Source organism: Chiloscyllium punctatum, chromosome 6, assembly GCF_047496795.1.
Source record: "Chiloscyllium punctatum isolate Juve2018m chromosome 6, sChiPun1.3, whole genome shotgun sequence".
In the NCBI taxonomy this organism is placed as follows: domain Eukaryota; kingdom Metazoa; phylum Chordata; class Chondrichthyes; order Orectolobiformes; family Hemiscylliidae; genus Chiloscyllium; species Chiloscyllium punctatum.
Window position 1 is genome coordinate 28994799 of NC_092744.1, and position 16918 is coordinate 29011716.

The window sequence follows — 16918 nt, forward strand, 5'->3', positions numbered from 1 at the left end:
TCCACCACCACTCTGTCTTCCACCATAAATGTGGAGGTGTCCCAGCTTAAAGCCAATTTTGTATCCAAATGGCAAGTTTACCCTTAAACCCACATGATCTAACTTTCCCACGTGGAACCTTGTTAAAGACTTTACCAAAGTCCAAGTAATCAATGTCTACTGCTCTGTCTGCAATCATTTCAATTACTTTCATTGAAAAATTCAGTCACGTTTGTGACACCTCATTTTCCTCTCACAAAATCAGGCTGACTATCCCTAATCAGTTCTGGAGTCAAAAAGAAAACCAGAACATGTTGAAAATTGACATGTATTTAATGCACTGGGTGAAGACAGTTCAGAGTTAATAACATGGCACAAAGTTAGTTAACAGAATCCCAAATGGTGCAAATTTCAGCAACTCAGTCTGTGGAGCCAAAGAATCAGCTGAGGGGAACCAGTCCATTCGCTCCAGTCATCTGCTCAACATTTCCATTATCTTTCTCCATCTCTGAACCTCCAATTGTTCATCAAATTTAAATATACCGACAGACCAAAATCAGTCAATGCACAGATTTGGATGGTTGTGAGAGGTGGACTGGAGTCAACATCCTAGAACCAGACCAGTCTGGGTGTGAAACACTTTGAATGATGTCCTTCCATTTTGAAAGAATTTTTTAAATAAAAATCTGATTTACGATGTGCTGAGTTTAGTCCTTACCTTTGAATCTCCATTTTAGCATCAACAGTGAAAAAGGATGTTCCTTTTATTATCGCTGTTAAAAGTTTCCAAACGTTTTCGTTGCGAAGCACTAAGGACCCAGTGATGCATCCCGAACTCTGTGAGCGAGGGAAACCTAACCAGGCTGCCCAGAAAAATGGTGATCCATGGGTCACAAGCTCGATGAGTCAAAGGTCGTAGGCCAATGTCTAGCTCGGACAGCTCCTTTAGGCCACTTATTTTCTGGAAAAACATTGCCCAAGATTGATCAGCGACAGTATTGTTGTAGGTTAAATCCAGATTCTCAAGGTTCTCTAGAAATCCAGCACATGAGACAGACACTGGAAAGAAAAAAGCAGCAATGAGCTTTGAACCCAGTGAGAATTGCTTTCCCTGGATATCACCAAGATTAGGCAGGACACACACACACACATGACATTCCTCCCTCCCTGAAGAGGGCACTCAAGCATCTGTGACAGAGTGCAGCTTTAAACAGCATGTGAAGGAAGCACAGCAATGAATCCCAGTCCCAACTGTGTCCCTGATACTGGTCAGAGACCTGCTGGAATAAACACTCCACTCACCTGGTGAAGATCTCCATTTCCTCAAACCACAGAAAGATGGAAGCTCTTTGAAACCTTTTATTAGGGGAACAGAATCTGGAATACCCAGAAAGATCCTTTAAAATGTGTTGGTATTCATAGTGACGATGCAATGCCTAAATAAGCTCAGAGTGACAGAAATACTTATCCCTCATGATATTTATGAAAAGAAAGAGAAATACATTAAGTCAATGAAGAAAGCATTGGAAGATGAAATGGTATTATGGAGATTGTGTTTTGCATTGGGAAGGAGCAAGACAGGTTCTTACTAGTGAGAGTGAACAGAAGCTGTTGTGCAGTTGCAGAGGGATGTCAACCAGTGACAATACATTGAACCAATGGCATTAATTTGTAAGAGTAATTAAACCTGTGAAAAAAGATACAAATACTAGAAACTCAAAACTTGTTCTTGCCAAAACTAATAAGCAGCCAAGAATTCACTCTTTCCATTTCTGAGGAGTCTGTAGTACTGAGAAACCTAGATTTTCCGAAGGCGGTGGGCGGGCACTATTTCGTTTGGATAATTGATTATTTGGTTAATTGATTTAATGCCTTTCCTCTGGGGCTCAGAATTTTCTGCTAAGTCTTTTCCCCGATCAGGAGATGAGGCAGCAGTACACCGCATGAGCTCCTGTGCACCCCCACCGCCCCCAAGTCCAACACCAACTCCCCACCCCAACCAATATCACCCTTTCTCCACCCCCAGGCTGCCCCCAACCCCGTCCAACACCGCTATCCATCCACCCCACGAGCCAAACTGCCCCCGATCCACCCCCTGCCAGCTCCCAACCCATCCAACACCATCCCCCGTGCGCCCCGACCCCTCTCCAGGGCAGTCAGACTGGACACCTGACAAGATTTCTGCCTTTTTTGGGGTGTGTCTCCAAATAGAGCACACACACAGCCATACACACAACTTTTTACAGTAACTTTTTGACAGGTTCCACCTTTGCCCTGTCCGGGACAACAGTGGAGAGATTCTGAGTAAGGGCGGGGTTTAGGGTACACACCTATGTAGAACTCCAGGGAAAAGTGTGTGGGGAAAGAGAGAGGGGGCGGGCGGTCAGTCATTTGGAGACAGGGCCTGAGCTCCCATCAGTCCAGTACGTCAGTAAGCAGAGTTCACTTTTAATCACTGTAAACAAAAGACACGATCGGTGTTGGAAACACGTCTTTGATATCATGTTTCTATTGGGACCTCGAGATCGCTTTCTGACAATCTGATATTCAGATAATAGAGGTTCCTCTGTACTGCCAGGTTACTAACTCGGCCCTCAATTTGTCCATTTTATTTACTAAACCCTTTGGTTTTATGTTCTAACTTTTGTTTATCTGCCTTTGATAATGCAATCACCAATTTTATACATTCCATTTCTAATATTGTCCCATCTAAATTCACCCCGTCCCCATTTCCTTTCTGTACTTGCTTAAACCCTGACCAACAGTACAAACAAAAATTCAGCAAGGATACTCGATTTAGTCTTGTTGGGGTGCAAAGCATCCAGCTTGTGTATACAAAAAAAAAGTGACAAAATAATTGTGGGATCCTCAGGGGGATGTGACTGGGAAATTGATAACAGGTAACAGAAATGGCAGATAATTTAAACCAAATGTTGTTATGCAAGAGTCTTCAGAATGAAGGAGACTGTAAACATCCAAGAGACATGAGACAAGTAAATGCTAACACAGACACACAGGCCCCAACACAAGGAATCAAGTATTTTACAAATTAATGGGACTGAAGGCAGACAAGTCACTAGGGTGTGAAAGCTTGTATCCAAGTGTTGTAAAGGAAGTGGCTGCAGAGATAGTGAAAGGCATTTGTTGAATTATTCCAGAACTCTGCTGGCAGAGTTCAGTAGGATGGATAACCACTAATGCCATGCTCCTGCTCAAGAAGGGGAGACAAAAATGAGGCAACTGTAGGTCAGATAGCCTAACATGTTCATTGGAAAAATGCTACGTTCCATTATTTAAAATGTAAAAAGCAGGACGTTTAGAAAGGTTCAAGAGAATAAAGTTGAAAAACCTGCTAGGATCCTTCGTGGATATAACAAATAGTTGGTTGGAATTTAAAAGTAGGGAAGTCTTGTTACAATTGTACAGGGCATTGGGGATATAGTGTACAGTTATGTTCCCTGTACTTAAGGGTATACAGGTAGTTCTGGGATAACGGGTTTTAGCAGCACAATTCAGCTATAATGTCGCGGATGAATGAGGGAATGGTATTTTTGAGAGTGTTGGCAGTAGTGTGATTCCAGTGGGGATAGGTTTGCATGCTTCATCCTGTGTATGTGCTGATGTTAGCACTGGAACCTCCACACAGTTCTGTGCACGTGCAGGTATCTGCACCACTCCACGTGTGCACAGTCCACTTCATGTCATTCTGCACATGTGCGAAGTCAGCTGCTGACAGAGTAGCTTTGAGAGAACTATTGCAGAGACAGCAGCTTTCTTACATTTAGTAGATGTACTGTATTAAATTTACTTTTGTTTTGTAAATAAACATGGCTTCAACCTTCATTCATGATGTGCGATACTTTGTTAGACTTTTGGGTCATTTGAGTGATAGTGAGTGATATTTTTAGCTGATCTGCCCCAACTCCACTTTTTCCTATAGTGGGCCCCATTATTTATATTAAGCGATTTTCAATTAAGCAAGATTTCACTGGAACGCAACCACGGTGTTATGGGAGAACTTTATACTGGCATAGGGGGCAGTTCAACAGTGATTTACTGGGCTGATTCCTAGGGCTTGATAGGATGGATATGGAGAAGTGTTTCCATGAGTAGGGGAATCCCCAACTAAGTTCCAGAAAAAGAGCACATCCCTTTAAAAAAGATGAGGAAATTTATTCTCCTAGAAGGTAGTGAATATCTGAAATTTTCTACCCCACAGCGTTTGAGGCTAGATCACTGAAAATATGTAAAGAGGAAATAAGTAGATAGATTTTTGAAATGGAAGAGTTGGGGCTCTTGAGTGGGATCTCTGGTTTGCTGCAGTTAAAAAACTCACCATAATCCTGAAGTTTATTTTTCCTACAACAGTTGGTGAAAGCTGTGACTTAACTGATAAGTTAGAAACCTTTTTATAAAGGAACCAGCCACCCTGTATCTGATACCAAGCAGTGGAAGCAGTGGGGAGAAAAACAACTGAAGCAATGGCTGATCAACAGAAAAGACACAAGGGCCATCACACAATACTTTACAACATGTGTTTCGGTCTGTGTAAGGGGTAATTTCTTAGGTGATTAAGGTTTTAATTAATAGTGTTAAATGCCAAAGGTTTACTTGTAGAGTTCAACTATTTCTAATAAATGGTGATTCTTGTTCAGTACAGAAACCTGTTCCATGATTTCTATCAACATAGAGATCTGAATGTCACACAAATTGGGGAACTTTCCATCTTTCATAAAATCTTTAACTTCTGGGGTGACTCTGGGAATAGAGGGGCACAATTTCCAGCTTTCTAGCCCAGTAAGGCACAACAATGCTCACATATTCCCTTCCTCTCTCGATGTACCCTTGAACTGTAGGGTGACCACATCTAGAATTGTGCAGTCCATGTTGCTTTCAGATTCATAGCTGCACCAGTGACACTAGCTGCTGGTCCAAGTTCTGAAACGTGCAGCTGCTGCCAGTCAACACTTGCTGCCCAAAAGGTTAGCAAGGAGCCATGAATTATACTGGAGAACCTACATTACACAGGGCATGCATTCAAGGCTGCAGTCATCCAACCATTACTGTATTCATTAACTCAAACTTGGTTATTGCTGGTGTGATGGGATTACCGAGAGATTCCAAATCCTGGCCAGTCAGATTGCAGCTACACAGCTTCAGGACACGGAGACAAGAACTACTTTGCAACGTTTGGAGAAGTAGCCCCAGATTTCCACCGATGCATTTGTTCCAGGACACATCCAAGGTCTCTAGCTCCATCAGGTTCGGGATGGTGTCAGCTGTAATATTTAAACACAATACTTTCATTTGTGTCATCTAGCATCACAAAAATATAAAACGATTAGCTGAATGGAACTTAGAGAATAGCTGGGAATAGTAGGTGGCATTGTAGTTCAGTGGTTAGCACTGCTACCTCACAATGCCAAGGATCCAGGTTTGATTCCAGCCTCGGGTAACTGTGTGGAATTTGCACATTCTCACCCTGAATTTTGGATGGCTGCAAATTAATCTAATATTTCCAAGGCTATCTCCTTTAGTGACTCTGGGATGCAGATTATTAACCCAGGCAATTTTTCAGACTTTAACCTCATTAATTTCCCAACTTCTCTTTTTAAATTACAAATACCGATTTTCTTCAATTATTCCCTCTCAGGAGATTCATTGTTCTCCAAACGTTTCCAAGAAGCGATTTGTGCCGTCTTTTATGAGCACTGAACCAAAATATATGCTCAATTCTTCTGCCATTTCTTTGTTCCCAGTTATAACTTGACTAAAGTTTCCACTGACTTCTGACTTAAAGGGAACTAAATTCTTCTTCGTTAATCTTTTTCTCTACATAGAATTTTAGAAGCTTTGGGGTTGGTTCTTAAGCTCCTTGTAAATTTACTCATGTTACTTTCTCCCCTTGATCAATCTTTTTGCCCTAGTTTGCTGAATTCTAAACTATTCCCAGTCCTCAGGCTCACTGCTTTATCCAACAATGTTATATATGTCTGTTCTTTGGATCCAATACAATCCCGAATTCCATTTGGAGAGCCAACGCAGACCCAATGACCCAAGGCTGAGTCACCTTTCCTGTTTTATTTTTTTACACCAGATGGGAATGAATAATTGTTGCTCAGTACACTTATGATTCCTCACATACTGGAACAGCCAACGCCCAAATACAGCTAGACCTGGACAAATTTGATGAGGCATGTAAATAACATAGCGATGAGAACAGGTCAGATGCTCAGAATCCCGCAGCAAGGATCTCACCTCCTGACTCCCCAGAGCCTATAAAGGCACAACTGAGATGGAGTATTCCCCATTTGCCTGGATGAGTGTAGCTCCAACGACTCTCAAGTAGCTTGACACCATCCAGGTCAAAGCAACCTGTATGATTAGCACTACATTTGCTACGTCCACCACGGACAGCCTGTTTTAACAGTGTATACCATGAACAAGATGCATCATAGAAACTGACCAAGGCTCTGTATCAGCATCTTCCAAACCAGTCCCAGTCCCAGTACAAACTAGAGGAAAAAGGCAGGAAATATGAGAACACCACTCATCTAAGCTACTCACTGTCCGGATTTGGAAACACATCACAGCACCTTCAGTGTGTGGTAATATACTAGTAGGGACTGAGAATTGGTTAGCAGATAGGAAAATAGTGTTGGAATAGAAAGGGTTATTTTCACAGTGGAAGGCTAAAGGAGACCTGCAGGGATCACTGTCGTGACCGCAGCTATTCACAACATCGAATCCAGAGTGTGGAGACAGACCTCTCAGCCCAACAAGTCCACACTGATCCTCCAAAGAGTAACCCATCTAGACCCACTCCCCCACCCTATTACTATATATTTTACCCTGACTAATACACCCCAAACTACACATCAATGAACACGAAGGGCAATTTAGCATGGCCAATTCGTCTAATCAGAACATCTTTGGACTGTGGGAGGAAACTGGAGCACCCAGAGGAAACCCACACAGACACGGAGAATGTGCAAACTCCACACAGTCGCCAGAGGCTGGAATTGAACCCAGGATCCTGGCGCTGAGGCAGCAGTGCTAACTACTGAGCCACCGTGCTGCCCTATATGTATCAACAGTCTGGATGAAAGAATTTAGTTCAAGTTTAATAGTTCCAACTTTGCAGATGACACAAAACTAGACAGATATGAAGGAAGTAAAAAGGGCTTCAGGTTGATGTGGAGAAGTTGATTGTGAGCAAATGCATGGCAGATGCAAGATAACAGCCTAAAAAACTCTAGCAGTTATGCTACACAAAATTTCCATTTCATAAATATATGTTGCCTTTTCATCATAACATAAGCAATTTGTAAATGTCTTGCTACCTGTCCTTTTATAAGCCTCCCACCATTCACCTTCCAGAGACTTCAAATCCTCCATAAACTCTCATTAGCACAGATTTGTTCATTGCTGCAAAATTCTAGCATTATGGAGCCATTTCAAGTAAAATTATTTCATCATATGACACCAAACTCCCAAAAGTAAAAGAAAACATTCACTTCTTGAATCACAGCAGCAATTTTCTTACCTAATTCCACAATTGATTCCTCGGATAAGTTACAATTGTTGGCTACAAGAGTTGTTAATCTTGGTAAAAACCGCAGGCGGGCAATCAGGTGTCTCAGAGAACTTCCTATATTCTTATTCAGTGCTAAATTCAGCACTTGCAGACTGGACAGTAAGGGTAGTATCTGGGCTATAGAAGGGAAAAAACATAACACCACAGTGAATTAGGTAACTGATTGGTGAGTGTGGTTTTGCTGGTTTTAACTTTTGTGAATATACATGTAGTAACAACTGCAAGGTTGTATTTCTAATAACATTTACCAGTAGTAACACTTATAGATAATTGTTCAAATCATTTAAGAAACTGATGCTGGAGTAAAAATGCTAAAATATTGAGTATTAATAAGTTAATTGTTAAAAGCTGGTGAGCATTGTTTCATTTTTAAGTGATATTTACAACATTATGAGTGATATTTATAAAGTGTGCTAAATGTCTGTAGGATTTTTCAGTATTATTCAGTTTTATTATTAGCAGTATGGTTCCTTAGAATTGGTGTTTACTATTAGCAATAGCAAAGTTAAACTTAAAAGTAAATGGCTGGGCTGTCAATCTCAGAAACACACACCAAGTTCAATATGCAAACTTAAGGATGCTTCCGGTGTCCTGCTTATCCATTTGTGAGGCAAGGCTCATGTCACTGTGGTGTATTCATGGAGTTTAGAGCTACATGGATAACACATTTGCAAATGTGGTCACCCTGCAGCATGTGTTAAGAGATCTTTAGGAAGGACAGAAAAATGGAAAAGATGGGGTAGTATTGTTAGTGAAAGAGTAAGAGTAAATCAGTGTAATGATGAGACAGCACACAGTTAAGTGTTGGACCCTGGGGAGTGTTGCCGAACAGAGGGACTTAGGGGTTCAGGTACACATTATTTTTGAAAGTTGCATAACAGGGTTGTTAAGAAGGCATTTAGCATGCTTGCCTTCATTGCTCAGAGCATTGAGTGTAGGAGTTGGGATGTCACGTTGCGGCCATACAGGACATTGGTGAGGCCACTTTTGGAGTACTATATACAGTTCTGGTTGTCCTACCAGAGGAAAGATATTATTAAATTAGAGACTGTTCAGAAAAGCTTTACCACGATACTGCTAGGACAGGAAGATTTGTGATGCAAGGAGAGGCTGGATAAGCTGGTACTTTTTTCACTGCAATAAAAGGTGGTTAAGGAGTCATTTTATTGGACATTTATAAAATCATGAGGGGCATGGGTAAAGTGAATAGCAAAAAAGGTCTTTTCCCTAGGGTTGGGGAAATCAAAACTAAGGGGCATATTTTTAAGACGAGAGGAGAAAGTTTCAAAAAAGGAACCCAAGGGGCAACTTTTTCCACAGAGGGTGTTTAGTGTGTGGAATGATTTGCCAAAGGAAGTTTTAGACACAGGTACAATTGAAAACATTTAAAAGACATTTGGACAGGTACACGACGAGGAGAGTTTGGAGGGATATGGTCTAAAAAGGTAGGAAATGGGATTAGTTGGTTTGGGAAACTTGACTGGCATATACAAATTGGATCAAAGGGCCTGTTTCCATGCTACAAGACTCTATAATCCTTGCAAGAAACAAGATAAGGAATTGTGGTTAAAAGGTAACTTTGGGAGTTGGGTTTGTAGTGGAATTTGGTCATCAACCTATCCCCAGGCACAGGCAAAAATCAATGAACGGAAGATTCAGAAATGGAACAGGTTGAAGTCAGACAAGGATGAAGAACATTGGAAGCAGAATTAAAAATCTTTTCCAATGCTGGCTCAGAGCAGGAAGAGGCACCAACAATGTCATTAGTGTACCAGGGAAAGAGCGCTTTGTGCTGCCCAAGTGGGATTGGAACAGAACTTGTACTAAAGTTCTGTAAGACAATAGATTGGCCTCAGCTGAAGTTTTGGGTATCACACTTTGGGAAGGACAAGAGACATTGCAGAAAGAGTGGAGGAGACGTTTATGAGAATGGATCCAGGAATGAAGAACTTGAATGATGAGGAATTAGAGAAATTAAGACAATTCACCTTGGTAAAAGAAATGGTTGAATGGAGATTTGAAAGACTCACTAGAAATCCTGAAGGAGAGAGAAGATGGGCAGATGAAATAATTTCTATTGATGGAGGAAAAGCAACAACTGGAAGCCATAGAAGTATCGAAAACAGAAGAAGACTCAAAAAAAATGTTTTCCTGCAGCAAGTGATTAGGATCTGAAACACACTACCTGAACATGTGGTAGAGACAGGCCCAAATGGAATTGGACTGTTATCTGAACAAGATTAGAGTGGTGCTGGAAAAGCACAACAGTCAGGCAGCATCTGAAAACAGGAAAATTGACATTTCAGGCAAAAGCCCTTCATCAGGAATGAGGGTGGGAGCCTCGGGGGTGGGGCTGGGGAGAAGGTAGCTGAGAGTGAAATAGGTGGACAGAGGTGGGGTAAAGAGGATAGGTTGGAGAGGAGCTGGAGCGGATAGGTGGGAAGGAAGATTGACAGGTGGACAGGTCATGAAGGTGTTGCTGCACAGGAAGGTTGGAAGTGGGCTGAGATGTGTGCGTGTGCGAGAGGGGAAATGATTCTGGGGTTGAAGGGTCCCAAGGCGGAAGATGAGGTGTTCTTCCTCCAGGCATCGGGTGGTGAGGGAGTGGCAATGGAGGCAGCCCAGGACCTGCATGCCCTCGTCAGAGTAGGAGGGGGGAGTTGAAAAGCTCAGCCATGGGACGATGGGGTTAATTGGTGCGGGTGTCCCAGAGATGTTCTCTAAAGTGCTCTGCGAGAAGGTGTCCAGTCGCCCCAATGTAGTGGAGACTGCATCAGGAGCAATGAATATGATAAACAACACGTGTGGAAGTGCAGGTGAAATTTTGATGGATGTGGAAGGCTCCTTTAGGGCCTTGGATGGAGGTGTGGGCACAGGTTTTGCAAATCCTGTGGTGGCAGAAGGTGCCAGGATGGGAGGGTGGCTTGTCAAGGGGCATGGACCTGACCAGGTAGTCACGGAGGGAACAGTCTTTGCAGAAAGCGGATAGGGGTGGGAAATATATCCCTGGTGGTGGGATCCTTTTATAGGTAGTGGAAATGTCGGCAGATGATGCGATTTATGCGGAGGTTGGTGGGGTGGAAAGTGAGCACCAGGGGTTTGTCCTTGTTGCGGCTGGAGGGGTGGGGTTCAAGGGCGGAGGTACGGGATGTGGATGAGATGCATTGGAGGGCATCTTCACCCACATAGGAGGTAAAGTTTGGTCTTTAAAGGAGGCAGCTATCTGGTGTTCTGTCGTGAGACTGATCCTCTTGGGAGGAGGTATGGCAGAGACAGCGGAATTGGGAATGCTGGATAGCATTTTTGTAGGAGGTAGGGTGGGAGGTGGTGTAATCCAGGTAGCTGTGGGAGTCTGTGGGTTTGTAAAAAAATGTCAGCGTTGAATTAGCCCTCGTGGATGGAGATGGAAGGGTCTAGAAGAGGAGAGAGGTGTCAGAAATGGTCCAGGTGAATTTAAGGTCAGGGTGGAATGTGTTGGTGAAGTTGATGAACTGTTCGACCTCCTCATGGGAGCACAAGATGGCGCCAATGCAGTCATCAATGTAGCAGAGGAAGGAGGTGGGGAGTGGTGCCAGTGTAACTCCAGAAGATGGACTGTTCGGAGTAGCCGACAAAGAGATAGGAATAGCTGGGGCCCATGGCTACCCCTTTCGTCTGGAGGAAGTGTGAGGATTGGAAGGAAAATTTGTTGAGGGTGAGGACCAGTTCAACCAAACAAATAAGAGTGTCAGTGGAAGGGAACTGGTAGGGACGTCAGGAGAGGAAGAAACGGAGGGCTTGGAGGCCCTGGTCATGGTGGATGGAGGTGTAGAGGGACTGGATGTCCATGGTGAAGATGAGGCATTGGGGGCCGGTAAATAGAAGTCTTGGTGGAGGTGGAGGGTGTGACTGGTGTACCAAATATCTCCCCCAAACTTTACCCCAGTGCCAATATTGTATCTGTTGCTCCGATGCAGTCTCCTCTACATTGGGGAGACTGGACAATTTCTCAGAGTGCTTCAGAGAACATCTCCAGGGCACCCGCACCAATTAACCACAAACCCCCCGCCCCCCCCCTCCCCAATGGCTGAACATTTCAACTCCCCCTCCCACTCTGCCAAGGACATGCAGGTCCTGGGCCTCCTTTACCACCCAAGGCCTGGAGGAAGAATGCCTCATTTTCCGCCTCGGGACCTTCCAATCCCATGGCTTCAATGTGGATGTCACCAGTTTCCTCATTTCCCTTCTCCCAACTTTACCCCAGTTCCAACCTTCAAGCTCAGCACCATCCTCATGACCGGTCAATCGTCCTTCCCACCTATTTGCCTCACCCTATCACCTTCTCTGCCTATTGCGCACTCAGCTGCCTTCTCCCCAGCCCCACCTTCCTCTCATTTATCTCTCCATCCCCAAGGCTCCTAGCCTCATTCCTGATGAAGGGCTTTTACGTGAAACGTCGATTTTCCTGCTCTTCAGATGCTGCCTAACCTGCTGTGCTTTTCCACCACCACTCTAATCATGACTCTAATCTCCAGCATCTGCAATACCCACTTCTGTCCTGTGATCTGAACAAGAACATTGTGTAATATTACTTGCAGAAGGCAGGGTAAGGCACAAAATGAGATGCTCAGACACAATGACCCAAGTGGCCTCAATCTACACCGTAGCCATTCTGTGGTTCATTATAATACTGACATAGGGTCAACTGCCCTTTAGCAGCCAGACACTGAGGCAATAGCTGATATTTCACCTGAGCCCAGTTCCTGGTCAGCAATGGGACAATGAAAGATGCATTCTAAACTTTCAAATTGGAACAGAAGTGCGAAGTTGCCTTGTTTCTCTTACAATGCTACTCCATTCGAGTGACATGTTTTAAACTTCAAAATAACAAGTGGGAAAATATTCAATTTTCTGCCACTACCTTTCTTAATGAATACAAATTCTCATTTTTAAATCATTCACTCTAAGATTTCCTCCTGGAGAGGTGTTCAGCTGTTAAGAACAATACAGAACAGTTGATTGCAGCTTTACTCACTAAGAGCAGAAACATCATCTTCAGTCAATGAGCACCGATGTACATCAAACACTTGGAGCTGTTTGAAGTTTGATAAATGGGCTGCTGTCTCATTGAAACTACCTCCAATGTCATTACAAGAGAACACCAACTTCTTCATACAAGGCACACATTCTAGTGCATCACCTGCAGATATGGAGACAAATTTAATAAAATTACATGTTGATTGAAGACATATTGGAACTGATCAGATCAGACTGCGCTGTTAAACCTCTTACAACCAGTGATGCTGAGTACCAGAACTCATTCTTCCCTTTATTTTATTCACAATGTGAGACGTTACAAATATTTAAATCCTAAGTCAACAACTCACAGCAGTATCCCTTTGACAGTGCAGCACTTGATCACGAGTGTTTTTCTTTAAACGAAAAAACAAGTTTCAACATCAAGAATGTAATCTAAAACCATTAGATTCAGAATCACTACAGTGTGGAAGCAGGCCATTTGGCCCATTGAGTCTACACTACCCCTCCCAAAAAGAGAGTGTCCCATCTCCATTACCCAATATTGAAGCCCTGGTGAAGTAGGTTCAATAGTAAAGATGGAGTGAACATCAGGTAGCAGGGAGACAATGGTGGTACTTACGCTGGCAAAGTGGAGAAGGTCTTGGACCTTCTGCCGACAGAGCTATGTATTTACCCAGATGGAGCAGACTGTCATCCAGGTTAAAGCAATCTCAGACCAGGTTGATGTCATCAGCCCTGGTGGCAAAACAGGAGACTGACTCACGCCCCCCCACCCCCGCCACTTCTCTTATGTCCAGGGGAATGTTAGACACCAGGTAGGGCAACTCTAGACAGTGTTTGTCAGGGGGGACCTACAGACTTTTAAAGTTGGTACAGGCACAGAGCTGAGAGGGAGCCCTGGAATATTCAAGTAGCAGCAATTTGTTCTGGGAATGGTATTGAACAAGTTGGAGCTAAAATCAAAAATGTGGGGCCCTAGGAGACAGGATTAGATAGTTAATGAGGCAAGTTTGGCAAGACACAGTGAAAACATGTGCTAGGCCTTGTGGTGAATATCACTCAAGAAAAAAAAAACTGATGCAACTTGCACTTATCAAACAGAAAGGTGAGCTTCAGCCCAATGACCAATTCCTGCTTCCTCAGTGTTCATTACCAATCTGTGCCAGCTGTCTTTAAAGGTAAATCATGTTTGATCAACTTGTTTGATCAACTTCTCTGTTGCATGATCAGCTTAGTGCAGAAGATGTATACCCGGAAGGTTTGAATAATGTGCCACATGAGAGGCTCATTAGGGTTCTTGTGGAGGAGTAATAGTATCTGTACCACTGGGTCAGAGGTCTAAATTAAAGTCACAGCTGTTCCAGGTCATCCTGTTTGAACAGATTAATTAGAAATATCCTTAGGAAGCCTAGGTGGCAGACAATTGTCTCAGTGAGAGGAACAAAAGGATGATGGGTAAATGAATGTTTTTCAGACGGTGGGGGTGTTTTGCAGTATTGTGATCCTTGCTTTTCCTCAAATGTAATTAATGGACTCTATTAGTGAACATGGCAGCATTTCAAAGTTTTTCTAGGATAGAAAACTTGAGAGAATTGTAAACTGTGAAGAGGTCAATGCAGAACTTCATAAAAAAAATTGTTGAAAATTTGGTGAAGTGAATGGATAGATGATAGATGAAGTTCAATGCAGAAAAATGGGAGGGGATACATTTTGGAGGAAAGAACATGGAGGGATTTATATATAAAGTTCAAAGTAAAAAATAAACCCAAAAAGAAGCAAAGAAACTTGGGTGGATATGTGCTTAAATCATTGAAAGGTGGCAGGACGTCTGGAGAGATCAGTTAACAAAGCATGCAGTATCCTCTACTTTATTAATGGAGCTTAAAATACAAGGTCTGCTGAGCTTATAGGGCACTGTTTAGATCTAAACTGGGGTATTGTACACTGAGCAGGTCTGGGAGCCGCACATCCAGAAGGGATGTAAACACAGAACGTGCAGAAGAGCTTTACGAGAATGGCTCTAGGGATGAGACGCTTGAGTTATGGAGTTAGATTGGAAAATGTCAGGGTCGTTTGCCTTGCAGAAGTGAAGGCTGAAGGATGATTCGACTGTAGTTTGCAAAATAATGAGAGTGTGGACAAAGTAGTTAGTGAGAAACTGTTTCCACTTGCAAAAGATTGAAAACATTTAAAGCAATTTGCAAAAGCAACAAGTGTGATGCAAATTAAAAACATTTTTTACATAGGGAGTTGTTAAGATCTGCAAATCACTGTCTGGACTTATGGTGGAATCAGATTCAAGAGAACATCAAATAATTAATTTGAAGAGAAACAACATGCAGGGTTACAGGGAAAAGACAGGAAAATAGTTTTGAGTGAGATGTTCATTCAGAGAGTTTGTGCAGATGTGATGGCTTCAAATAGCTTCCATCTGCACCCTAACAATTCTGGAACTCTAGTGTTTATTTTGTTTGTTCAAAACTCTAGAATTCTGTGGCTTTATTTTCCTAGTAAGTAACTGTGATTTCAAACTTGGTTTACTTGCTTAAAATGTTTATGGTCCCTAATCAGATTGCAATATATAGTGGTTTGGTTTGCGAATGAGAGAAATTGCAGCAAAATTTCCTTGTAACTAAAGGAGTTATACCAATTATCTTCCAAATTACTCATTGTAATTGTATGGCAACATTGTTATTTGTGTAGAATGCACCCAAATCCTTCTGAACATCAATTACTAGTTTCTCATTTTCTTAAGAAAAAAAATGCTGTTTTACCCTTCCTACCAAAATGGATAACTTCACACTTCCATACATTTATTCCTTTTGGCATCTTCTTGCTCAATATCCCTCTGCAGCCCTCTTGAGGAGTAGGATCAGGAAGGGGTGTAGCAAAAAAAAAAAGTGGTGATGAAAGTAGATGTGAGGAGAGCTGAGAGAAGGAAAGTACAAATTAAATACAACAGGAAGAGGCTGAGTTCATCTTATTGCCACCTTCGAGAAATTACCCAAATTAATGATGTTGTCCCCTCTTAATCCACACAGGTGGAACTTTAATACTTGCAGATGAGGTACGTGCTTCAGCTCCTGAAATAAGGTTTCCAGACCACTTCCCACATCTTTATTCATGGAGAGATCCAGAACTTCCAATTTTGTGATTACAGACAAAGCCTGTCCTTTAGGAGAGAAATGGAAAAAAGTTGTTACCGTAGATGCAAAAAAAATCTCTAGATTTTAAAAAAAAAATCTGAATTCAGCAATTTAGCCAACTGACAAAGCTGGTTAATATGACTCAAAGAACAATTTGAAAGAGATTCAAATTCATGGGACATTGGCACCAGTACTGAGGAAGGAGGGAGCTGTTCCAATGGGGCAGGTTACACCTGAATCATGCTGGAACCAGAGTTCTGGAGATCACAACTAGGGAAGTAGCTAGGGCTTTATATTAAAGTCATAGGGTAGGTTCTGTTGCACAGAAAATAAAATCAAAGGTAAAAGAGAAGGTAGAATTTCAGATTAGTGAAGGGGTTGATTGTTACCAGAGGGGGAAAAAAAAAGGTGACAATGTGCTAATGTCATACTGTATTAAGGAACCACAAGTTCAGGGAAACTTGACAGGAGAACAAACTTAAAGGCTTTGTATCTTAATGCACAAAGCATTCAGAATCAGTTGGATAAACTGATGGTGCAAATCAAGGTACGTGAATATGATCTCATAGCCATTATGGGAACATGGTTACAAGGAATCAAAACTATGAATTTAACATGCAGGAATATTTGATCTTTTGGAGAGGCAGAAGGGATGGAGAAGGTGGTAGGATAGCACTGTATTAAGAAGAAATAAGGATGATTTTGGCTTGGATGATGTAGAGTCCATTTTGGCAAAGGTAAAAATAGCAAGGGAAAAGACGACAGATAAGAGTAATGTACAGACCTCCACACTTTAGATATTATGTCCAAAAGGTACATCAACAAATAACTGCCTCATGTTGAAAAGAAATAGAGCAATAATTATGGGTGATCTTCATGTTGATCAAATTAATGAAAATGCAAACAATAGCTCTGACAATAAATTCATAGAACGCATCAGGGTTAGCTTCCTAGAGCAATATGTCATGAAGCCAACCAGTAATGATAATGAAGCTCCTTGAACAAGGTTAGGTTGTCCTTGGTTGTCTTTACGACCCTTCTGGGAAAAAAAAGACGTTCTGTTTTATCTGCACTGATCTACTTGAAGATTAAGTTTAAAAAAACACTTGTACAATGAAAGGGGAGTGACCAGTTGTCCCAGCTCAGCTTGTCGGATTTGTTTGGGTTTTAGCAGCCT

The 16918-nt window shown here is 42.3% G+C and overlaps 1 protein-coding gene across 6 annotated transcripts in view; it reads right to left on the bottom strand.

Annotated features, from left to right (window-relative positions):
• Nucleotides 1–293: 293 nt before the first annotated feature.
• The window catches only part of LOC140478809 (leucine-rich repeat-containing protein 31-like), a 39794-nt gene continuing 23169 nt past the window's right edge, over nt 294–16918 (bottom strand). For all 6 annotated transcript variants that reach the window (XM_072572214.1, XM_072572209.1, XM_072572211.1 and 3 more), the window contains 5 exons: nt 15600–15767; nt 12591–12755; nt 7526–7693; nt 5091–5258; nt 294–1038 (listed from right to left, as the gene is read on the bottom strand). In XM_072572214.1, the coding sequence (XP_072428315.1) occupies nt 719–1038; nt 5091–5258; nt 7526–7693; nt 12591–12755; nt 15600–15767 (989 nt within the window). In that variant the 3' untranslated portion in view covers nt 294–718. The remainder of the gene's footprint in view (nt 1039–5090; nt 5259–7525; nt 7694–12590; nt 12756–15599; nt 15768–16918) is intronic.